Source organism: Vicia villosa, unplaced genomic scaffold, assembly GCF_029867415.1.
Source record: "Vicia villosa cultivar HV-30 ecotype Madison, WI unplaced genomic scaffold, Vvil1.0 ctg.000025F_1_1, whole genome shotgun sequence".
Lineage (NCBI taxonomy): Eukaryota > Viridiplantae > Streptophyta > Magnoliopsida > Fabales > Fabaceae > Vicia > Vicia villosa.
The window spans coordinates 195,700-221,325 of NW_026704957.1; the positions used below are offsets into that span (position 1 = coordinate 195,700).

The window sequence follows — 25,626 nt, forward strand, 5'->3', positions numbered from 1 at the left end:
CCAAATATGGAGGGTATAACAAGCAAAATAAAATAAAAAACAATGTTGAACAACAAAAAACAGAAGTTAACTTCTGCAATGGAGAACAACAAAACTCAAAAGTTAACTTTCGTATGCTCCAGAAACCAGAAAATGCATAAACAGAACATGCTCAAATGCTCTAACTTCAAACTTCAAATAATCTACATGCATACCTCACTAAACAACCTATTAGGCATTTGTTGTGTGTCAATTGCGTTTGTGTTTTGTTGTTCAAAAGTTGAATTAATTTTTAAGACTAGCTTTGTTGTGTGGATGGGGTATGTCCGAACACAGCTGTTTTCACTATGGTGGTATCCCTTATCTTATTTTCTCTTAGAATGAAACGGCTTAACTGCCAAAAAATATTATATGATCATTTCAATAAAAGAACTCACTTCACATCCATTTTTCTTCTTACAAACAGTCTCAAATCCCTAATTTCAATACAGTATTCAATTCATACTTGCAGTTATGCTCAAAAACATCAACGTAATAAAGCCATTAGAGTCTTATTTTTATTTTTGGTAATGATTAGAGGGTCTTATTGAACACGCAGCAATGCACGCATCACAACAACCAATTTGAATTAGTGCAACGAAGGAACTCATCGACTTTGCAAGTGAGAATAATAATTTTCATTTCATGAAATGACAGGGAGATGAACAGAGAATCATGCCCCAGCTAATTTACCTTTTACCATCCACAAAAACCTGCTATCAGATTTGAATAAACTGTATTTTATTTACAGTTTTTATTTCAAATGACTATACAAAAGCGTCTGAAGAGAGAGAAGGCCTCTTCCAGGTGCAGAATGGAATATATAATCTTGAGATTGAATGAAGCCCGGTGACGATTTAACGGGAAGTTTAATCCCATAATTTGGTTAGTATTTTCACCCCATTGATAGCCTCCCCATCCCTATAAAACTAAGGGACACAATATAGCTCCATAGCCTGGCGCAATAAATCTAAGCTTGCTTTGCTCCCTAAGCAGACTGCAAAGTGATCTGTTCCGTAGAAGTTATGTCATACTTGGCATTAGCCTCAGGAGTATCTTCTTCACTAGGTGGAACCAACTGCCAAAATAGTGATAAATACTTGTCCCAATCTTTCAGGATCGTATCACCTTTCTTGCTACCCGTTTTTTCCTTCATAGGTTAAAAAATGATAGTGCGTTGTGATTATTAACTTGTATAAAATTGTGATTTTCTGCTTATATTATAATTGCACATGCATAAATTCTAGTGAATTTGTATTAGGAGCTTACAACATGGGCTTCAATTAGTTTCTTCAGCTGTATCTGCCCCACAGGCGCTGATACTCGTTGAATTTTAACAATTTCTCTGTTTATCTGTCTCAGACAAAAGAGAAACAAAAGATCAGCAAGATTTCATTTCAAGCAACAAGAATGATCACTTTCAAGGTTATTATATTTTCCTCCTATTTGTTTTAAAATGGAGAAGGCATAGTGAAATGGGTTATTATACCTTGGGAATGAGAGTATTGTCCTCATCAAGAATGTAAGCTAACCCTCCTGTCATTCCAGCAGCTACATTTCTTCCCACTCTGTCAAGGCATAAAATGTGTGAAAACCTCAATCAACTTATTTCAAATACTTGAATGAAAAGTTACACCAAGAAAGAGGGGTAGATGATGAGCATGAGAAGAGTACAAAGAAATATTACTCACTTTCCTAGGATAACCACACAGCCACCAGTCATGTACTCACAACAATGATCTCCTGTGCCTTCAACTACAGCTTCAGCAAGTGAGTTTCTGACAGCAAACCTTTCACCAGCTTTCCCTCTTACAAAGACCTGCCCTCCTGTTGCCCCATACAAGCAAGTGTTACCCACAATAGCTGCATCCTCAGGTTGAAACCCTGTCTTGTCAACTGGAGTGACAACCAATTCTCCTCCAGCCATTCCCTAACAGCAGTCACAAATAAACATGAGAAAAATGTGCCTCAACTTAAGTATCTAAGTAAAAATTTCAGAACGGGTACTTTAAAACAAAAACATAAATTTCACCCATCATGGTGATTTAGAAAAGGTGTATTAATTTAGGAGAACTTTTTATTTCTCTGTTTTTTATTTAGTAAAGGTGTAAGTATTAATTTAGGAGAAATTTTTTAGGTCACAATTTTATAGCAACTAAAAGATATGTAACTCTACTTTATATACATAAATATTACAAGGAATATAAATGCAAATGTAATTTACAAGATGTGTAGTCAAACTATCAATATTCCCTGAGATGGATTACCTAACCTTCTTGTTGAACAGTGAATTTAAACCACTTAGGAAGTGGAACATTAAAGAGGTCCAGGGAAGTGGAACATTAAAGATTTCTATAGAAACTGTAATCTGAATATTCCAACAGTTTACTATTAACTTAAATAACATATTCTGATAACAGTTTCTACAGAACTCTCCACTCGGATTTTCTTGACTTCCTTCACTCCCTTACCACTCTCAAAATTTAATAGCCCAAGCCTCTCACTCTAAATCACTAGATAAGCGGAAATCATAGCAACATATTTTAAGTACAAAATTTTCAAAAGAAATTTGCAATTAAGGCACCACTGCAGAGTTAATACAATACCTTTCCAACATAATCATTAGCCTCTCCCACAAGGCGAATATTCATTCCTGGTGTCAGAAAGCATCCAAATGACTGCCCAGCACTTCCTGTAAATCTGGAAGCATGGAGAAAAACATAGTTAGCTTTCAGTTAAATACTTCCAGTTTCAAGATATTAGAGTTGAAACTACATATTGGGAGATCTTACGTTAAATTCAACTGTCCAGCAAAACCAGTATCACCGTATTTTTTTGCAATAACACCAGCTATACGACCACAGACAGCACGATCAACATTGTATATATTTACGGTCTTACTAACTGCTTTTTCATTTTCAATGGCATCTGCAATCTGGACAAAAGTATTTTATATTACTGACTTGTGTATGACATATTTCTATAAAGTACAAAAACTATTTTCTTCCTTCTATTATTTTTTCTATTGAAAACACTACTGAGAGTTAGTAGAACAACTTATGAAATTAGAGATACTGGGAATCCAGCTTTGAGAGATAAGCATAGTAGGAACTTGTTTCATTCAATATTTCATAGTTAGATTGCACCTTCGCAACCCTTTGTTAATATAAATTGAATTAGGGTTAAGTATGTTTTTGGTCCCTATAAATATCTCAAATTTCATTTTTAGTCCCTATTAAAAAAATGACATATTTTAGTCCTTTTAAAATTTTTATGCATGCATTTTTAGGCCCCGTTATTTTTTAAAATTTTGAAAACTGTTTAATTACCCTTAAAATTTTAAATTTTTGAATAATTTTTTTCATACGTATTTAGAATATTATAAAATATTTCTTTACTAAATTATAGCATTTTTATAATGAGAAGAATTAAATATGAATTTTTTAATTTTCAAAAAATAATGATAAAAGTAATACAAATCTCGACTTGAAAATCAAATTGAGTTTCTTTTTTTTCGAGGAACTTTTTATAACGTTCTAAACATGTTTGTAAAATAACCATTTAAAAATACACATCGGTTTAACAGTAGGGACTAAAACTACGTGCATAATAATTTTATGGGGACCAAATATCTCATTTTTTTAATAAGAACTAAAAAAAAATTGAGATATCTATAACGACCAAAAACATACTTAACCCATTGAATTACGCATCAGGAAACACCCTTTATAAAAATTGAATTACTCGTCTGGAAACACATTAGTTTAAGTGCTTTTTCAGAAATGAAGAGAACTTTGCGATCAACTTCAAGTAAATAAATGATAAAGATTACATTTAAAAATACACTAGTAGGAATCCAGTAATCTCTAGTCCCCTTCACTCTTTATACCTTAAGTAATGGATGGAAATAAAATTTGAATAGTTTCTGGACCTTTTTATTTATTATGCTGAAGAGAATAATGACAAGCATTTGCCAGGCGGAAGAAGAATAACAAGCAAACCTGTCCTTATTCTTGTGTTTTTTTTTTTTTGGTTTCACTCCCTCTAGCATTTAAAATTACTTCTTTTTCCCCATGTAAAATGAGTGAATATTTGCTTTTGTCACCTTACAAGCAAGTTTTGTAGGATTCGGTTAAGATTCAAAGTCCAAATGCTAAGATGGGTTCTTAAATGTCATGTTCTATGTTGTCTATCAATCGTAATCTTAAGCAAGAGATTTAGAACCGTACAAACTTTAGAAACTGTAAACTCAAAAAGGCTTGAAGGCTAAATATGATTGGTATATTCTCATAAATTCCATGAGTAAAACCAATTTAATTAGATATAAACTAAAAGGCTAATGTAAGAAGTAAATTTAGAAAGCCACAAGTGTTAACTCTGGTGGAAATTCCTGATCCTATCTATGAAGTTGAGATTGTAAGATAACTTTTTGCACGGGTGGCTTATGAATAAATTTAACTTCAAAGTAGAGTCGTGTTGGAGAGTTAGGGGGAGCGCCGAGAGTAACAACGGGCCAACGATCTAAGACTAACAAGAGACTTTGACATCACATCTTCATCTAAAACCTTAAGACATTGGATATATGTCATCCCCCTTACATATCCAGCATTTAGATCATTCATAGTGGATGTGAGACTAACTACTTACACTGGAACCCGAGAATCTCTCCCTCAAGTGAGTCCCCCACATCCTACACTTGCACCTCCGTTACAACCAACAACATATGCCTACAGATTACACCACCAGAAAAACTTTCGATACAAGGATGTAATACACCAAGATCCACTCCCTCTCACTAAGCTAAATCAGGGCTTTCATACAACTTGTTGAAGAGTTCGGGGAGTATCGGGAGAAACAACAGAAAAATGACCAGGACCACCAAGAGATCGAGACACCATGCCTCCACCAAAAAAACATAAAGCATCGAGTATATGGGTCACACTTGAACCCAACATGTCTTAGGAATAACAGAAGTAAATGCCATTAGTTAAAGAAGTTAGTTTGTCGGAATGTACATTAGTTAGGAGCAGTTAGAGAAGACAGGCAGGAAAGGATGCAAGTTTGATTAACACGGGACACGAGCTGAAGGAGAAACTCTTTTTTTCTGAAGTGGAAATCCTTGGAGAGTCTGTTCTTTTTCTGTTCAGACTTCAATAACTAGTAGTAGATTCAATTTTTTTCTTCTTGTATTATATTCTTCAATAGTTAATTACAGGTTCATAAAGAGTCCTCATATTTAAGCCCTAACTATGATTCATGCCTACAAACTAGTCTTATTGTCAACACCTATAGCTGTTTATACTTTATATGTATAGTGGTTACCTCTGCGTCTGCTAGCAAACCATCATCCAAAACAGGACCATTTGTATGTGGCCCTTGATTCCGGATTTCTGTACTGCTCCATTTAGGTAACCCAACACTCTGAAAAGGAAAATTTTACAACATACAAGTCAGAGAAGCAGGTCCTTATAAAACTCAGGCTAAAAAAAGGGGGGGGGAAATATATGATTATAGGCTATACTTACAGAGAGGATATAACCCAGATCTATATGCTGAGTTTTCACAAGAGATATGTCTCTTGGTCTCAGCAAGTCTGTTTGGCCAATTATATCATCTAACTTCTCATACCCCAGTTGTGCCAACGTGCCTCTTACCTGGTCAAATAATAATGATAAAAATAGTAAAAATAATCATATTTATTCTAAGCAGGAAGAGGAAAACACTAATTAATCTAAATTTTAAATTGGAACGAGAAAATTAAAACCAATAAGGTAACTTCGAAACATGGAAAAATGAACATGAAAGATATCAATAGCAGCCCCAGAATACCTCCTCAGCTACATATAAAAAGAGGTTGACAAGATCACCAGGAACACCAGGAAAGCGTGCGCGCAACTCTTCCCTCTGAAATGTAATGACAAATTAGATGTTGACCAAGTCATAAGTACTTAAAAGCATGTAATGACAAATCAGTTTTCTAACAACCTGACTGGCAACACCAACTGGACAATTATTGGTGTGGCAAATGCGAGCCATAACACAGCCAGTGGCAATCATTGCCACTGAACCAAACCCATATTCATCGGCACCCATTATTGCTGCCATCATGACATCAACTCCACTTCTAAATCCACCATCAACTCTGAGAATAACCCTTTCTCTGAGTCCATTTGCAACGAGTGTCTGAAAGAAAAGTAGTCCACAATCAAATGGAAAATAACTTTTCATGAAGAATAAGTTGTAATTACACAGTTTCATGACTCAATTATAACCTGGTGAGATTCCGTAAGTCCAAGTTCCCAAGGACCTCCTGCATGTTTGATGGAACTTATAGGGCTTGCTCCTGTTCCTCCATCATGTCCTGAAATCTGCAAGTCGATCGCATTATAACATGTTATGCTTCACAAACAATGAAAGAACAGATGTCTGAGAATAAAACTATAGATGCATCTAAAACTATAATAGATTTCAGGCCACAGTAGAAACCTGTATAATGTCCGCATTGCCCTTTGCAACCCCGGATGCAACTGTGCCAATTCCAGCTTCAGCAACCAGTTTCACAGATACCTTGGCCCTAGGATTCACCTGTTCAAACAGTGAATGAAAGAGATGTTTCCCCATTGTACTAGATTTCATTCAAAAGAGACAAGTGAATAGACATGCAAGAGAGTAACCTGGTGAAGATCAAATATCAACTGAGCAAGATCCTCGATAGAGTAAATGTCATGATGAGGAGGTGGAGATATAAGAGGAACTCCTGGTTTAGAATTTCTCAACCTTGCAATATACATGCTAACTTTTTTCCCAGGCAATTGTCCACCTTCACCAGGCTTTGCACCTTGTGCAATTTTGATTTCTAATTGATCAGCATTTGCCAAGAATGTTGGAGTGACACCAAACCTTCCTGAAGCAACCTGATCCAAAGGAAAATTTATTTTATCAGATTACCATTGTTCACCATAATTAATATATGGCTAGAGCTATTACTTGGCCAGTTTTTGATCAAATACAATTTAAATCAGCCAGAAAAATGATTATAAAAGCTAACTAGTATCCAATTGGATTATGACATAAATAAGATCATAAATTTTTAACACATAATGTTTACTTATTTGTCTATAAAATGTAAGTCACACCTCCAAAGAATATGCAATTTGTATGACAGGATCTATAACTTATAAACTTTTGCTGTATTTCCTTCTTGCATCTGAACTATTAAGTTAATACTACGGGAATGCCTTTACAAGTTGGAAGCTCTACCATTGGTGGAGCTTCCCACATGCCTATTCAATTGTAGGAAGAGCACAAAAGATTTCCACATTCCTCACCTAGGTTTGAGAGAGTGGGAACAAGAAGACTATCCATACTATTTGAGGATCCGAGTTTGATATTCATGTTCAGGAATGCAGAACAAATTTAGAAGTTGATGTTCTTTGATGTTTATTCTTTAATTCACAAGACAATCAGTCAATAACATTAGTTTGTTCCGATCCTTTCTTTTTACCAATTTTAATTTAAGTGTGCACACAGTTACAGGATACTGTGGCGGAGTTGGCACTAGCTCTTACGAATCACGTCAAAATCATGTTTTTGCATGGCATTGGCTAAAGAAATCAGATCACGTTATTTAGTTTGACACTGAGAATGCTAGCTTTTGAGAAGTTGTGTGCAATAAGGATTATATAAAATAGAAAAGCATTTTAATTTTGATAATAGAAGGAATAAATAAAGCCATAACCATTCTGCAATAAACAAGACAAATTTACTATAGTCAACAAAGTTTATGAAGCTATTTTCTAAAGTTTCAGTGCAATAACCTGTTTAATAGCACTAGTAGCAGTATCCCCATTTTGAAGACCTTTAAGATGTGGAAGAGTTGAAGAGTAACCATCAACAACATCAGTAAGTGGCTTCCAGCGAATAGGATCCTAAATGCAATATACAAATATATGAAGTCGTGGTGAATTAAAAAGTAAAATGTTGAAAAAATAAAATAAATAAATAAATAAAAACAAAAACAAAAAATTGCCTATACGGAATACAAATGCATCTATACCAACAGTTAAATTGGGATGACAATTATATTACCTCACCACCTTCCCCGGAATTTGATTTTCCACCTAATCTGTTCATTGCAATTGCAATTGCTTCATGAGTTTCTCTAGATATAGCTCCAAGAGACATCCCCCCTGTGCAAAACCGTTTCACAATAGATGAAGCAGGTTCAACCCTCCCCACTGGTATGGGGGCACGATCACTTTTGAACTCGAGAAGATCACGGAGAACCTGCAAGGAATAAAAGATATCTCACATATTCCTGCTATAATAAAATCAATAATAATGTCCAGAAGTGTGATTTTTAGAACCCACATTCACAGGTCGATTAGCCAAATATTGTTGATAAACTGAAAAGGAATTTTGGCTCTTCTGACGAACAGCTTTGTGGAGCAACTTTGACATCTCCGGATTATTTGCATGATACTCGCCTTTAAAAATGTAAATCAAAATCGGTCAATTTATAATGCACCAGGGATATTAATTTGAATGCAATTTCATCAATAGAAACATAACAGTTATTCTGTGCTTCCAGAAACCATGCAAAAATGTCTACTGATTTTTTAACTCTGAAAGATTAAGCAGTAATTCCTACCTCCTGGTCTGAACTGTATAAATCCAAAATTTTCCAATCTTTTTGCTGTATCTTCAGAGAATGCCTTCACCCAGAAAGACAATGTCTCTCTAGCTAGCTGTGCCACATAGAGAGTAAGAGGGAAGTTTTGTTATCAGTGATTTCCATCATATAGTAAATTCCAAAAGCATGTGTATTTTTCCACTGATACTCTCATAAACATTTGTTCACAAATTCTTAAGCTAAAGAAAAAGTGCATAATTTCCCCTAATAGTGTTGACACGTGAGATTTTAAGCCCAGAGAAGACCGAAGGTAAGTATCAAAAGCCTAGCAATTAATATTGAATTTGCAAGATTACATCACAAACCTCAAATTCTCCATGAAGGAGTCATTCAAAGTAATCTGTTACAATTACAAATCAATTTTAGTCTATATAATATACCTTAATGGTGTAGTTTAGACACACAAGTTTTATTAAAGAAGAATTCAACAAGAGAACTAAATGAGAAGTACAATAAAGAAGGATAAGAAATCATGAGTAAAGTTAAATATTGACAAAAATTGATAGATCGTGGATATATAAAAATAATGTATAAAGTTTTGCTTCCCGCCATTTTTGTTATCATACACAATTGCTTTCCATAGTACAATTTTCAGAGACAGCCAGAATAGCTACATCCAAATACAAGCGCAGCTACTACTCTCTTGTTTAAACTCTTGACTTTTCATATTATTCTTTGGTATTAGGTAAGAAATCAAAGAATTTATTATTTTCATTGTAACATACATAGCAAATTATATTATCCATATGAACACATTGTCCAAGAGTGCTACATTTGCAGTAAAGAAAGATATAATGATAAGATACGTATCTTAATTTAACATAATAACGTATATTAACATCATTAATATTTAAGGGATCAAACAAAAAGGTATATTTGAATTGACTACTGCTAATACCAGATGTTATAAGATATTTCCATATATTCTAACATTAGATCCATAATTCCCTTGGCAAGCATCTATTAATTGAACCAATAAAAGGAAGGTGTCAAATACTGGTCCTAAATGAGCTACTTTGAAGAAGTTATACTGCAATATTATTAAACATCAAGACTTTCCGCACAAAAACCTGCAGCTACTCTTGCTGCCAAAATACAGTTTCTATTAGAGACTCAACAATTATTTTTTGAGCTTACCAATTTAATATTAGGTAAATACCAAAAACATTCATATTTGAGAGAGAGAGGTCCTATTATGGTGATCCAAGCAATGTTTAATTAGCTGTAATACCTACGGCCATTGAGTGATATCTATAATATTGTTGATGAAAGGTATTATTTATTCATATTGAATAGAATCTTCTACTTCAAATAGTTTAGTAGTAATATTTCATTCTCACATATAGGCTTGATTTATGTATTCTTGCTCACCTCGTCAAAAGTTAATCCACCAATTTTCGATACACTTCCGCTGAATGCAAGATCCACAACTTCCTTCCCTAGTCCATAGATTTCGAATATCTGTGCACCACAGTAACTATATACAAGGAATTGAAAAATAGATTTGTCAAAACCATGACATCGGTAAGAAAATATGAGAAAAGAAAACAATAAACATTTGAGAAAATATTAATTCCATGTAAAACGTTGAGACAACATTTTCAAGTTTAGAGACTATAACATTCCATGCCTTTATTCTCATAATTGCATCAATCATGTACCTTGAAAGCAGTGAGATGCCCATTTTGGAAAGAATTTTAAGAAGACCTGCTTTTACAGCCTGTCGTGCAGGAAAATTGCAAAATTTGCCATTAGCTATCTTGTGATAGTGATAGTAATAGTAATAGTACTGAAAGAGGAATTCGTTAACTGGAAGAACAATGAAACAAAAAATAGACATCGTAAAGGAGAGAAAAGATTAGTGTATTGTCAATCAACACACATAATATCATAACAATAATCATTCTGACTCCTATTTCTTCATTTTTCTTTATACTTCCTTCTTTTTCTAATAATGTTAAAATGGAATTGTGATCCCATACAAAGTTAAGTAATGAGTTAACCCATTTGATGGTATTGGTGAATCTCACTTTGGGTTTTAATCAAATGCAGCTTTCCTTCGTGTCCTTGAAGACTACTATTTTAAATACAAATCTAAATAACCAGGAAAGCACATAGCCGTCACAATTACAGCAACTAACAATTAAGACATTGCTTTTCAGTTCCGCATCCATAATAGTCGCTTGAAGTTAAGCACTAACCTTGCAGTAGTTTTTCTGCGCCTGTTCAATTGACACAGTTGGCATCTTTCCATTCTTCATCAGATTTACCGTTTTATTACTCAAACGCCATTGACGACATGTCTCCAGTGCCAAGTATGGACACACAGCACTAAAACAAACAGATAGACAGACATGTCATGACATGCTCAAAAATGTAGAGAAAAGGAATTAAAACAGAGCATGATTCCCGGTTTCCTTTGCTGCAAACAACTAATACAAGGGGGAACTAATTCCAATAACAGCATTAAACAATTGTTTCATGGAAAAGTAAGACAATCAGGTTTATTCAAGTTCAAATGCAAAAATAGCTTTGTTACAAGGGTAAGATTGCAACTGTATCATAAAAATGGAAAACTAACACAAAAACACAAATAAAAGAACCATCAGTGACCCAGCCTAATTCATATTTCATATTTAGAACTAACACATCAAAATTAGAGAAAAAAAACATAATTCCAAAGCTAAGATTAAAACAAGGCAGAAACAATTAACTAAAACATGTCTAACAGAGGCTTAAGTAAAGGCATTGAATAACCTTGCACCATATCCTACTAAACAGGCAAACTGATGAGTGCTAAAGCACTGAGAAGTATCTGCTATAATTGAAGCTGACATCCGAAGACCATTCTGGATTAGATGCTGATGAACAGTACCAACAGCAAGAAGTATTGGAATTGCAGGATGAGTTGGTTCCTGAAACCAAGAAAATGTATTGTATAATTAGCCCCGCCCCACACAGAAAAGGTCAATCGAAGTTCCAACTGTACTATTGAAATCTCATTATACAAAGATAGTTGGTGGCGGCTATCCACAGCACAATAACAGTAATGACCCATACTTCATACAAGAATAACAACCGGTGTTTTTTTCAGCTAGAAGGAGGCAATACATAGATCAAACCACACTAGAAATTCCTTGCTAAGAATTAAGTCCAACTACAATCAATTTAATTCGATCTCTCTTAAATATTTAGCCTGTTATGATCGGACTTCACATATTTCCAAACAATCTAAAATGATAAACTACATGAGTCGTGCTTCATTATAAATGCAAAATTTATAAACGCAAATATGAAGTATATTTATCCATGTAAGAAGAGAAATAAATGTTAACAATACACTCTTTCTATTATTAGGTAAAATCTCATTTAGGCCTTGCCAATAGTGAGACTTGGTTATTCAGTGGACCCATCTAGAACTTCACCCAATAATAAAGTATAGAAAGCGTATTAATAGCATTTCTTGGTGCAATAATGTGATATTCAATTTCCTTTGTTCTCTCTGGTAAAATCTCATTTTCCAAGATAAAAGCACTATTCAAAGTTTCAGTTGAGGGGAGGCAGACGGTGACTTAGAGCGAGTTGATTATGCCTCAGAGTCAGAGTTATAGATGTGAGGGTCTAACTCAATCCTAAAGTTGGATCTTAACAATAGCATATAGAGTTTAGTAATCATCAAATGAAATACGTACCAACTAATCACGTCTAACTCTACTCTACCCTTGAGAGCTATTATATATACACTTCTTTAAAAATATAAAGATGCTATTTGATTGTTCTTACCAGTGCTTCTGATCGGTCTGAAAGAATTAACAGCTGGGAACCATTTCTAACAGCTTCATCTGCAGCATCGCAAAGCTTATTTAATGCTTTCTCCAAGGAACCATCAATCCCCTTAGTTATGTCAAAAAATGTGTGCAACACTTGTGGTTTTAAGTGGGGGTCTTTTAACAATGACTCAAGATCCCCTTCATTCAATACCGGACTAGATAATATAACCTGCTCCAGAAACATACCATCATCACGTGTGAAGGAAAAGGCATCAAAACCATGGGTATTATTTGATTATAACTAACAAACATTACCGATGTGTGCAAAAATACCTGTGAAGCATTCTCTGGTCCTATTTCCAATATATTCCTTCTTTTCCCTATATTTACTTCAAGAGACATAACCAACCCTTCTCGAAGGGGATCAATTGCAGGATTTGTAACCTGTTAGCATAAAAAAGATATCACATGCAAAGATCAATTAAAAAACCAGTAAAAATCTTAACTGCAACAGAATGAAGCTTTACCGTATTTGATAAGTTACTGAAGCCTAGGCAAGTTCAATTTAAAATTTAGGAATTTAATAGGTAACCCAAAAGTTAATAAAAATTCTTTAAGTTGGTCAATTGAAAGTCCAGTCAGATCCAGATTCATGTATGGTATATCATAGTCGCTCTCTTTGTTCAAAACAATGTTCAGAAGATGTCTTCTGGTGTTTCTTTTAAACATGGAACTACAAACTCTTATGCCGAATACCCACACATCCCAACACTTCCCATTCTAACCCCATCCAACCCTAATTCTAAAACAAATTCTTGTGTAACACCAACAGAGCAAACTGTGTTTATATTATATGTGTGGGTGAAGTATGAACGTGCGCGCGCATACATTTTGGATGCAACTCCTCATTCCAATTTCCAGTAGCAATATCCATGACTCTTCTAGGTCATAATACCAATCAACAAGATTAACTATTAAACATTCAAAATAAGATGCTAATGGTTTAAAAGGTGGATAGTATCATTTAAACATGTTTCCTAAAAAAACCTCCACGCATTTCAAGGTGGCAAAAAAAAAGGAACAGAACTACATTGCTTTTTTCTAAAAGTAATGTAGAAGGAAAACATGAGAAAAAGGTACATTAATAAATTAGACAAAGAGAGCTTACCAATATCTCAGTAACTAAGCAAGGAAACTAAACATATATGCATGAATCCACATTACATTGATAGGATAAAGAATAAAGGGGAGCTAGCGTACATCGGTTAGTAAAGGAGATAGATACCACGTATAACTATGAGAATAATCGACATATTTATTAGTAACTATCTAAAAGGAGTAATTTTTTGTGGAGGGAGGGGGTTCCTTTGCGAGATCTATTTTAGAAGTCTAGGTGTTTGTGTCTTGAATATATTTACTAGCCTCCGTTGTTTCCTGAATTCGTATTTGAATTGTGACTGAAAAGCTTTTTCTCTTATTTATGTTATTTTATTTGTGAATGAGTAATCTTTTTTTGAAGAGGAATCTTTGTAAGAGAGGGAATTACTTTGCAAAATAAATTGTAGGAAAGTGGTCTTGCTTACCTGTGCAAACCGCTGCTTAAAGTAGTCAAAAAGCATGTGAGGTTTCTGAGATAACGCTGCCAATGGAATATCATCTCCCATACAAAATGTAGGTTCCTTTCCTTGAGAAGCCATACTCTCAATCACCATCTGGACATCTTCACTGGAGTACCCAAATGCCCTGGTCTCACCAAAGAGCGGTTAAGTAAGAACCATATAAGATGTTGCATTGTAAGCTGCAATGAAGAGCAAACCCACTTTCCCATCAACATGCTATAGAACATTAGCCTAAAGTTCATTACATCAACATGCCATAAAGATGGTGTATTGTAAGTTGAAATGAAGAGTGAACCCACTTTCCCATCAACATAGAACATTAGTTTATAAAATTTCAACATAAATCACAGGAAGCAGCCTCAATTCAATGAACTTGATACTGAAAAACAAGGGACACTACAAATAAAGGTCCTTTACCTACAACCTAGAGAAGAATATTTTAATTTAGAAAGGGAGCGTGTTATTGTCTAAATCTCTGTTTTCAATCAAACCAGATTTTGAATCCTCATAAAAAACAAGAAAGTAAATAAAAAGCACACGGATTGTTAAGACAATAACAGTGAGTAAAGTAATGAGACTTATGGGATTGAAAATGTCAACACTTTAAAACACAAATTCCCTCATCAAAGATATAAACTAAGAGAAAAATCTACATAGAACTCTCACTGTTGGTGTCTTAATACTGCATCATTCTCCATCACAGAGGATGAAAGGAAATTCCCAGACTTCAAAGACCGCAGATTTTCCTTGATCCAGTCCCCATATGGGTTTGATAAGGCTACTCGTTTTTTAACCTCCATATTCTCATAGACCTGCCACATAAAAGGTTTGGAAAGGGAATTAAGCCCGCGAAAGAGAATATCCAGCCTTTTTAAAATGAAAATTGAGCATATTGTTTGGCAAAGAAAAAGAGAAAATATGTTCTCATACAAGAGCACAGGCATCAATATCCACAATTTAAGACATTGGAATCACAGACTGTATTAGAAATTCAGAGGGAAGAAATTGAGAGAAAACGTCAGAGAAAATGTAAATTGAATGCATTAGAGCCTTTTTTTAATGTCAAATGTTAATATGTTAATTGCTATGTTAGTATTTTCTCCCTTGCCAGGATTCAAACCCTGGACCTTTAACCCCTTAACTCCTTTAATCCCTATCTCCTTGAATGCATTAGAACTGAACTGAGGGATACAGCTGAATCTTAATATTTATACTGAGACTGAATAACAGAAATAGGTACAACAATAAACTAGCTCTAAAAGAATCATAAAAAAGCTGGGACACTATATTGGGCTGTGGATTTCGTTTATCACATGCCCATAGTACAAACAATTGTTCTAATATAATAAATACAGCAATGAACAACATAAGACTGAAACTTGTCTTTGTCTGTTTGGTTCGGGGTAAATGGAGGGGAGGGGAAACGAGGAAATATTTCTAATTAAATGTGTTTGGTTCAAATTTTATGAGGGGAGAGGAGCAAAACCCCTCCGAAACACACTTTTTGCGTCCCCCCAAATCGGGAGATTTGGAGGGAGGGGAGGGAATTTGAACTTTGATATTTAAAAACTTATTATAATTACTATAATATCCTCAGTTTTATTTTAATATTTTTAAATTATTCATTTCTTTCGTATTACTTTTTTTTTGTGATTTTCTATGTTACTTCCATCAATTTATTATAATTGTTCTCTACCTTCGAATTATTTTTTTGTTTTTTTATTATTTAATATAAATTATATATAATATTTAATAATATAAATATTTTGTAATTTAATATAAGCTATATAAATTATATATAATATTTTTTATTTTTCTGTTATTTAATAATAACTTATTTTATGTATTTTTCTTATTAGATGTGTTAAGAGTCCTACATCGGACAATATATGGCCCGACTGAACATGTATTTATAAGTGGGGGCAATCCTCACCCTACTAGCAGGTTTTGTAGGGTTGAGTTAGGCCAAACCACATTCCTTAACATGGTATCAGAGCCTCGTTTAAGATCCGATGGACCACCTACTATCAGGTTTCCGCAATCGGGCCACCCACCATTTATTTCCACGCTCCAGTTGTCTAGTCCTGGGCATGAAGGGGTATATTAAGAGTCTCACATCAGATAATATATGGTCTGAACATGTGTTTATAAGTGGGAGCAATCCTCACCCTTCTAGCCGATTTTGTAGGGTTGAGTTAGGCCCAACCACATTCCTTAACAAGATGGTTCATCATGATTTAAAAATTGTTATGAACACATAGTTTAATTTGTGTCGGAGAATTATATTATAAATGAAGTGTATTCAATTTTTTTAACATTATGTAATAAGTTGTAATTTTTTTAATCACTCAATATAAGTTTTTTGTTTAACTATTTATGCATATGTTATTATCAAAAAATATTTATGAATTTTTCAATTTTTGAATATCATATGATTTATACAAGATCATATAGATAAAAATGTAAATTATTAATAAAATCTCTTCCCTTCCCTTGTGAACCTAACATATTTTTTATTAAAATCTCTCCTTTCCCATCCCTCCCCTCTTTTGAACCAAACATATATATAATTAAAAAAAATCTCTCACCTCCCCTTCATTAAAATCCCTCTCCTCCTCCTCACGTGACACTCACCATATATTAATGTTATCTTACAAATGATATAAATGATTTTATCAGTCAACTAAACATAATTATCCAATGTGACATAAAATGACATCAGATGAGCTATTCTTGAGTCAGAATTTTTAGGACGACCCATGAAACTTCCATTTATATGCTTTCAAAAGAAACGCTTACATCTCTTATACTAATACTAATTCATATTATGTAGTTCTCATATCTCCACTAAGTTACAGGTAAATGCCACTGCCAAGTGTTGAACCCTGGACCTACAACTTTTTTAACCCAACTAGCAAGTGTCAGCTGAACTACCCCACCCACCCCTTTTCTTCTTTAGTTAAAGGGCTATGACCCCCTACGTTTCTTGTAAACTATAATTATAAATCTTTACTTGATAAATGAAATTCCAGTATCAACAGATAAGGCTATAAATATAAATGGAGAGGCAATGTGTGGTTCACATTGGGGCGCACAAAACAATGCACCAAATAAAAGGAAAACTCTATAAATACAAATGGAGAGGCAATGTGTGGTTCACATTGGGGCGCACAAAACAATGCACCAAATAAAAGGAAAACTCTAAGTTGGATAAATATCTAAATAAATAATACTCAAATAAAAGGAAAACTCTAAGATGGATAAATATCTAAATAAATAATACTCACATATGCAGGAACAAACATCCATTACAAGCTAAAAAATTCTATGTTCAAAAGTGTGATAACCAAGAGAAGAAAAATAGCAGTGCGAACCTGGCCACCAAGTAAATCAACCGTTATCATCATGCCTGGACCTAATCGGCCTTTCAAGATAACCTTTGATTCATCCATTGGTACAACACCAACCTAAAACAGAAATAGAAAGAAAAAAAAAATAAACATAATATCTTAAATCCTGTAACTGAAAGTCATCAAACTAAATCGTTGACTTCAGAATAATGACTCTCATTACTACATATTAGTAATTAAGATGCAGCTTTCAAAAATCACTTTTTTAAAGTGGCCAAATAATTAGATTTAAATATTCTGAGTTAAGACATATAAAAAGACATCAGAAGCAAAGGGAAAGAAAGACCGGCACTAACAGGATGTGCATAGAGAAAAGAACAGAAGAAATATGAGAAAACTAATATTGGAAATTTTGTCCTTGAGTGTGTCTGTATATACTGTATACATGTTGTAGAAATATATCCGAATATTCTTCAAAGTTGTGAATAAAATACATGTATTAATTTGTTTAAATAGAGCTGCCATCTGATCAATGAAATCATACAACTTTAAATCAACCATATTGGATAAAAGTTAGGGACTTCACCTCAGAAGCAACATAGACCATATTGTCTGATGTTCGCCAATACCTAGCAGGTCGAAGTCCATTTCGATCAAGGCATGCACCAACAGTTTTTCCATCACTGTGACACATAAATCGGATTACAAACACTCGCAGAAAAATAAACGCTTAGAGAAAATATTGAAAAAATTTCTCTGCCTATTAATTTCAGGTTAATTTATTAAACAATGGACGAACTGTTTCCTAATGACAGTGAGCAGAACCAGAGTTTATTAAACAATGGACGAACTGTTCCCTAATGTGACAGAGTTTATTAGTAATGACAGTAAACACTCGGTTGTTTAGTTAATATTGAAGTTTCCAGTAACAGTTCTGAGTTGGTTTGGTTGATGCATTGTAGCTTAATAAGTCAGATTCTAAAAACTGTACTCAACAATTATTGTCAGATTTGTCACCATCTGACATCTAATGTGTGTCGGAGAGTTATCTAGCTAGTTACAGTCTTCTATATATATGTACATCAGTTGTAATCAGTTTTTCATTCAATTAAAGTAGTGTTCAGAATCAGACAGCACTCTCTCGCCTAATTCTCAAGACAATCTTTCATTTTCTAGCATTGTTGAACCCTAGTACTGCTCAATATTCTTATAGTCATGTCGTATTAATTAGGATGAATCGATAAAGTGGTGTACCACCAATGCAAACATGTTCCACTGGATTTGTTTTCATCTATATACCTGAATAAAAGCAAGGCGGGTCCATCCCAAGCTTCCATCTGGCCCTTGTAATAGTCATAGAAGTCAACTGCCTGAGAATTAAAAAAGCATTTTGTAAGATATGATAAGATGCAATAAAAGAACATAGTTTTAATTTTTGCATAGTAAGAATGAACAGAGCATCCACATGACAAGCATGAACAATGATGTCCTTAAGTGACCCTGTTCAGCTGCTCTCACATCATTCTGCCATCTCGGACAAGTGGCCCTTTTCCAGTAAATGATCAATTTTCAACAAATTGCAGGTCTTGGATGATCAACCCACTCTATTCTTCCTTTCCTTTTTATGCATTTTCCTATTTTCAAACCCTGTTTTGTCTCCCCTGTTCTGTTGTATATTCCTTGGTCTATCTCTATTTCTTTCTTTTTGTGATTATGTCAACTTTGTTCAGTTGTACAAGGGATTCTAATAATGACAGTTTTGGTTAGTTTTCATTTATTGCAATATGTTTCTGGTTCACTGGTTTTAAATAGGCTATTAGTTCTTTTTTAATTTATTATATTCTGCAGTATTTTAGTAGACTTTTTATATATACTCCTTCCGGTCTTAAATATAAGCAAGAAGGTAATGTATTTAGAGCAAATTTGGATGAGATACATGTATTTTTTTTTGCTTATATTTAAGGCCGGAGGGAGTGTATCATATTTCACTGTCATGTTTCGGCTATAGGTCGTAATCCATATAACATACTTTTAGGACAGAGTGTAGGCTTGCCACGATGAACAACTATCTGCCCTTAATACCATTGTTCCCAACTGCACGAGGAATCTCTGCAATTTTTCTGTCTTATTTGATAAACAAATGTAGTACTATGGCAAATATGAGATATGGTATACAATAGACCAAAGAGCATGTGTTTTTATCTTGATAAAAGACGTGGATAGAGCATGCTTTAACTGAGAATATATAATCACGAAATGGGGACACTAAGCATAAATGTGCAGATAATGCATAATTTACTTAAAAGAAAGGGGAAAGAAATACCTCAGGATATTTGATTGTCAGTGTTGGATGATTTTTGTAAGCCTCTGGAACAAGGATCATCATGGACTCCTCAGGGCTTCGACCACTTCTTATTAATAACTGAACCATATGATGAAACCATTCAGATTCAGATATAAACATGACTAATGAAGGCTCGCAAAAATTTGATGCACAGAAAAAATCTCAAAAACAGAGGGCTCACAAAACAGTACAAATGAGGAATTTGTACATATAATAAAGTATAAAATACAACAGATAAAGAGGGAGAACAAATAAGAGTAATAGAAACAAATAAGGATAAAAGATCTGCCTAGAGCAAACAAACCGAACAAATAAAACACATGAACAAAAGCTCAGTAACTCTAAAGAGCCCACTCACCTATCCCTCTAGAAGTTCTCAAATGAAACTATTAAACTTTTATATCAGGTCTAACTCAACCTTACAAAACCAGCCTAAAAGATAAGGGGTGTCTCTTTATAAACTCATATCTAAGTCTATCCTTAATCTTTTTGGGACTTGGTTTTTCCAATACACCCCCACCCCTCACGCCCAGTACTATTGGACATTAACTTATAAAAAAAACTATCAACTACCCCCATTTGTAAATATGTTTGGATCGGTGGTATATGATGGAATGGAATGGAGTGGTAATTAATGAGGTTCTATTGTTTGGATTTGCAAATAATTGATGGAATGGAATGGAATATGATGGAATCTATTCCACCTCATTTCATCCAATTCTCTAATTTTTTGTTCCATCCAATTTGGGGTGTATGTGATGGAATGAGAGATTTTTAATAAATTAACCAAACAATTGAGTGGGATCTATATTCCATTCCGCTCCGTCATGTTCCGCTCCACTCCGCTCCGTTATGTTCCATCAATACAAACATAAGTCCAAAAACTATAATAGAATATATGTGAAGTGTAGGAAGAAGATTCTAAAAAACAATCACCCATCCATAAGTGTCAAAACCCTACAAACAAGTCTGGTAGAATTTGGGTTGCAACTAACTCAATCTCACAAAATCGACATGTATGGTGTGGGTTGCCTCTATAAAGCCTTACAGAGGCCATATTTATTATCCAAATTGAGACTCGCAACACACCCCACTTACACTCCAGATTAGACATCTAAAGTGCGGCCCATTGACTCGATAATGGGTGGCTCAATCAATATAGGATAGGCTCTAACAATATCTTTGACTTTGGGTTGGGAATAACTCAACACCACAAAATCAATTTGTAAGGTCTTGTTTATAACCACTATTTGGATCATGCCACCATCCAATGTAGGATTCTCGACAAAGTTTGTGGTCAAAATAGTTGGCTCCACTTATTCCAACCATATCCTTTAAAATAAATACACAATAAAGTTCAAGGACATCAAAAAAACCACACAGATCAATTGTTGAACAAGAGGATTCAATATTGGATTGGTGGTTGGGGTGGAGGAGTGGAGTGATAAGGAGGTCAAGGGTTCAATCTCCACCCGCAGCATAATACTAACAATACTAACATTTGTCGTTAAAAATAGCAATTGCTTAACAAAAATGCCAGAAGGCCATTTCCAAGGCTTCAAAACAATTTGAAAACTAAAACAAATAAAAAATATTATTTTATCTATTAAGATCCATAAGGGAAGAAGACATAGCACAGACAGCAGGATTACATGAGACCTTACTATATCAAAGAAGTATTATAATAACTGTATTAAGTATTTCAGTTTATACAAATGCATGCACCATGATCAAAGTCTTAGCCTAATAACTTGGATATCTTGAAATTTCATACAGATTAGAATAGACAATGAAACCCCCAAATAAAAGTGTAAGAGTATGAGGATCATATTTCTTTTCAACAACTAATTTTAAATGAATCATTATTATCATCATGATGCTTTAGCAGAATGAATTAATAACTTTATAAAGAGTTGTTGACATACTTCTGCAGCACTGTCAAGATTTGCCGAGTCTGATCCCTTTGGATTTCCAAATGGACGAATTTCATCTTCACGACCTCGCCATACAGGTGACTTCAACGAAGGCTCTCGTGACTGCATCCAGTTCAAGTTCCCCTGCACAACATACATGTAGTCAATTCATAAATCCTTCCAAGGTAAAATCCATTGGAAGATTTTTAATGCCAAAAAAAGAGCTAAACCTGTATGGTGTTGATCTCTCCATTATGACCAAGAAGTCTCATGGGTTGTGCAAGAGGCCACCTGGGACTAGTATTTGTGCTATACCTTCGATGATAAATGGCAAAGGGGGATTTATAAAGATCATTTTGAAGGTCAGAATAAAATAACCCCAGAGCTTCTGAGCGAAGCATCCCCTTGTAAACTATTGTTCGATTGGATAAAGAACAGAAATAAAGCTCATTTCCCCAACTTTCTGAGCTTACTTCTTTTTCAATCAGCTTCCGACAGATATATAGTTCTCGTTCAATGTCTTCAATATTTTCTTCCTTCCCAATCTTAACAAAAACCTGCTGTATATTGGGCATGGTCTCCTTTGCATTACGACCTACAACAGAAGTATTTATAGGGACTGGCCTCCATCCAAGCACCTCAAGACCTTCTTTCTGAAAAGTATTTACAATAACTAAAGAAAAATGAAAATAATATGTCAGAACACAAACTGTTGTGTTAAATTGAATATTCCCTTTGATGCATCTAAAAGAGTGCACTACACAACCTATGACTGCAGCAACAAAGTTTTGCAAAATGGATCAACGAGAGAAAAAGAAAAATCCATGAGCCAAATGAGTGAATGTGTTCATCTGAGAGTGTGGGTGTGGGTGTGGGTGTGTGTGGGTAGAGAGAGAGCATCAAACAGAAATTAAGTTGTTCACAAACACATAAACATGCTGATCTTAGTGAAACCATATAAGACAAAGACATCATGCACGCTTAGACAAATCAGGCCTTTCAAAATAATAAAAAAATTATTACCTTTCTTGGCCTTATTCATAAGTTCTACATCTTTGGGTAGGAAAACCATTCCGACGCCAGTGTGCAACTTATCAAAGGATGAAATCCCTTGCGAGTTTGCCCAATTGTCAAATAGATCCCATGGAACTGCAGTCATAACCCCAGAACCATCACCAGAATCATTATCTGCACCACAGCCCCCACGATGTTCCATACAGCTTAAAGCCTTTAAAGCATCCTTGAGAATCTCATATGATGCTTTATTTTCCAAATTGGCAATGAATCCAACACCACAGGCACCTCTTTCTGATAGTATATCTTCCAAATTTGCAACCTGACCAACAAGCGGAGCTAGAATCATTAAACATTTTGCCGTGCAAATTACAAACCACATGAGTTTCTAGCTCTCACTCAACAGCTATAATTTTTGAAATAGTGAATAGAGAGCCTTGGAGCCATAGTCTTGAGATTCAAAGGACAGCAGCTACTTAGGAAGGGGGACAAGATGTTGACCTCTCAGAGCTTTAGTTTTGGGATACTTTTCTATTCTCAACAAACACACATTTGATATGACCTCTCTATACCCAGTTTTTTAAGTTATCTTTTACCCCTAGTTAAAAACTAATCTAACGAAGTTAGTCTTTTGGCACTTCCCAAGCTTGAATGATAAAATTCAATTCTCATACATTGCTGGCTTGTTTCCAAGTTTCACGGAGGCCTCAAAGATTTAACAAAACAATCTTCTTTTTGTTACAACTAAAATAGCAATTGAGAGTGACCACTGCAACAAGTTTTTTATAGATAAATGTGACGGCAGAGGTCTTATTTTACTAGCAAAGCTACCCCAGTTTAAAACCATAGAATCCAAGGATGTATATTATTCCAGTTTACATACTCTATAAATTTTCCAACAGACATTTCATCCTCGTTCAAATTTGGATTTTCGTTTCAAAAGAAAAACTCTAGTGAGCTCAATTCTCTATAAACTAGAAAAGATTCATTTTCTGGTATGATTTTTCACTGCAATGTTTCCGTAGAAAAAGCTGTTTTATGTTAAGACTTAGGGCCTGTTTGGATTAGTTTATTTGAGCTTATCTTATGCCATAAATTTTGTGACAGTGTTTGAAAGAGCTCATCAAAACTGCTATTATATCATTATTCATAAACTTTTTTGAGCTTATTTTTATAAGTTCTCAAAAATCACTAATGAAAACAATTTATAGGACGTATAAAAATCATATAAATTTATTTTATCTTTTGTAAGAAAAATAGCTTATACAAGCTTTTTTATAAGTGCTTATTTTTAAGCAAGGTGTTGAAGTTGAGCTGATTAAGTATCGTCTAATTCCAAACCCCCGCCTTCAGTTCAATCAAACGAAACATTTCGAAACACAATAATCAAAGAACCAAAAAACTCGTTATGCAAAAATAGCAACAGATGATGAAAACGGACCTGTGGTTTTAAATCGGAAGTCGAAGAAGAAGTAGGAGGAGGAGCGGGATTGAGCTGTTTATCAAGCTCGAGAACCGATTTGACGGGGCTCCGACGGAGGCTAGCTGGAGAAACAAACGGCGTCAACCTGCGATTATACCTCTTCGATTTGCGGCGGAAAGGCGCAAAGTCAACGAGCAAGTGACGGTTACCGATCGGAGTGAATGTATCGGAGAGACGTAGCACTTGAGAAACGGACGACACTGTGTGCAGCGCCATCGCGAGAGAGAGAGAGTGGGAGAGAATGAAAGTGTGTGGTAAGTGTTTGAATAAATGAGTGTGTGAGTGAGAATGAAGTAATGAAGATAAAAAGAACTAGAGGGAGAGGTCACAAAATGCTTAGCTCATACACACCACCAACTTCTCATTCCTTTCCATCTTGGTTTGTTAAATGTTAAGTGAGCACACACTCTCTATCACTGGGTTTTTTTTTCTCTGTGGTGTGGTCTACGCTAACACAATGCGCCGCGTCAGCACCATCATAGATTGGGTTCCTATTTTTTTTTCATGTAATTTTTTTTGTTTGATTAATAGAATGTTGTGGATTTGAATCTACCTTCTCACTGATTTTTGTATAACTATTACTCCCTAGGTTTTAGAGTAAGTGACTCAGTCCACTATTTTATACAGATTAAGAAAAGTAATTAAAAGTAAAAGAGAATTATATTTTTACTATATTATCATTGGGAATGATAAAAATTTTATTAATTAAAGGGTAAAATTGAAAAAGTGTATTAAAAATTGAAATGGATCATTCATTATATCATTTTATCTATTATTAATATATAAAAACAAAAGTATCTGGAAATTACACTAAAAGCCCTCTGAAAAAACTACTAAAACTTTTCTTATTCCATGGGTAGAAAAGACTTTTAACAAAATAACTCAATATTATTGATTTGACATTAATTACGGGTGATGTGTCACCCTCTTAATTTTTGTTGGTATTTTATTTTTATTTTTATTTTCTAAAATATATATTACAAAACCCTATTAGCTATTAAATGTTAATGTTCCTATTAAATATAATGTCCAATACATATACTTTTCCCATGATTTTGATCAACCGTTTTTACTTTGAAAACATAAAATCCTCCTCTACCTAAAAATGCAATAACTTTTGGCCTTCCAAATTTCTATATTAAATGTAATGTTCAATACATATACTTTTCCCTTGATTTTGATCAACCGTTTTTACGTTGAAAACATAAAATCATCCTCTACCTAAAAATGCAATAACTTTTGGCCTTCCAAATTTCTATATTAAATGTAATGTTCAATACATATACTTTTCCCATGATTTTGATCAACCGTTTTTACGTTGAAAACATAAAATCCTCCGAAAAATGCTATAACATTTCTATACATTTCTTAGGTTATATATCTACTACTAAACCAATGGAAATTCACTCTTCACTCCATCTTT

The 25,626-nt window shown here is 34.3% G+C and overlaps 1 protein-coding gene across 1 annotated transcript; it reads right to left on the minus strand.

The window, feature by feature from the left end:
• Positions 1-633: 633 nt before the first annotated feature.
• On the minus strand, positions 634-24,567 carry LOC131622195 (ferredoxin-dependent glutamate synthase, chloroplastic-like). The gene is made up of 33 exons (XM_058893218.1): positions 24,162-24,567; positions 22,730-23,042; positions 21,937-22,379; positions 21,719-21,850; positions 19,773-19,871; positions 18,749-18,819; positions 18,036-18,132; positions 17,474-17,566; positions 14,766-14,911; positions 14,064-14,223; positions 12,814-12,924; positions 12,494-12,709; positions 11,468-11,625; positions 10,912-11,041; positions 10,372-10,430; positions 10,082-10,187; positions 8,669-8,765; positions 8,389-8,504; positions 8,107-8,304; positions 7,836-7,946; positions 6,693-6,932; positions 6,505-6,603; positions 6,291-6,386; positions 6,004-6,201; positions 5,848-5,922; positions 5,544-5,672; positions 5,341-5,439; positions 2,811-2,953; positions 2,625-2,718; positions 1,710-1,948; positions 1,508-1,586; positions 1,288-1,371; positions 634-1,168 (listed from the first exon to the last, which is right to left on the minus strand). Exons 1-33 carry the CDS (start codon positions 24,417-24,419, stop codon positions 1,007-1,009), a joined length of 4,851 nt encoding a protein of 1,616 aa, XP_058749201.1. The 5' UTR covers positions 24,420-24,567; the 3' UTR covers positions 634-1,006.
• Positions 24,568-25,626: the final 1,059 nt, after the last annotated feature.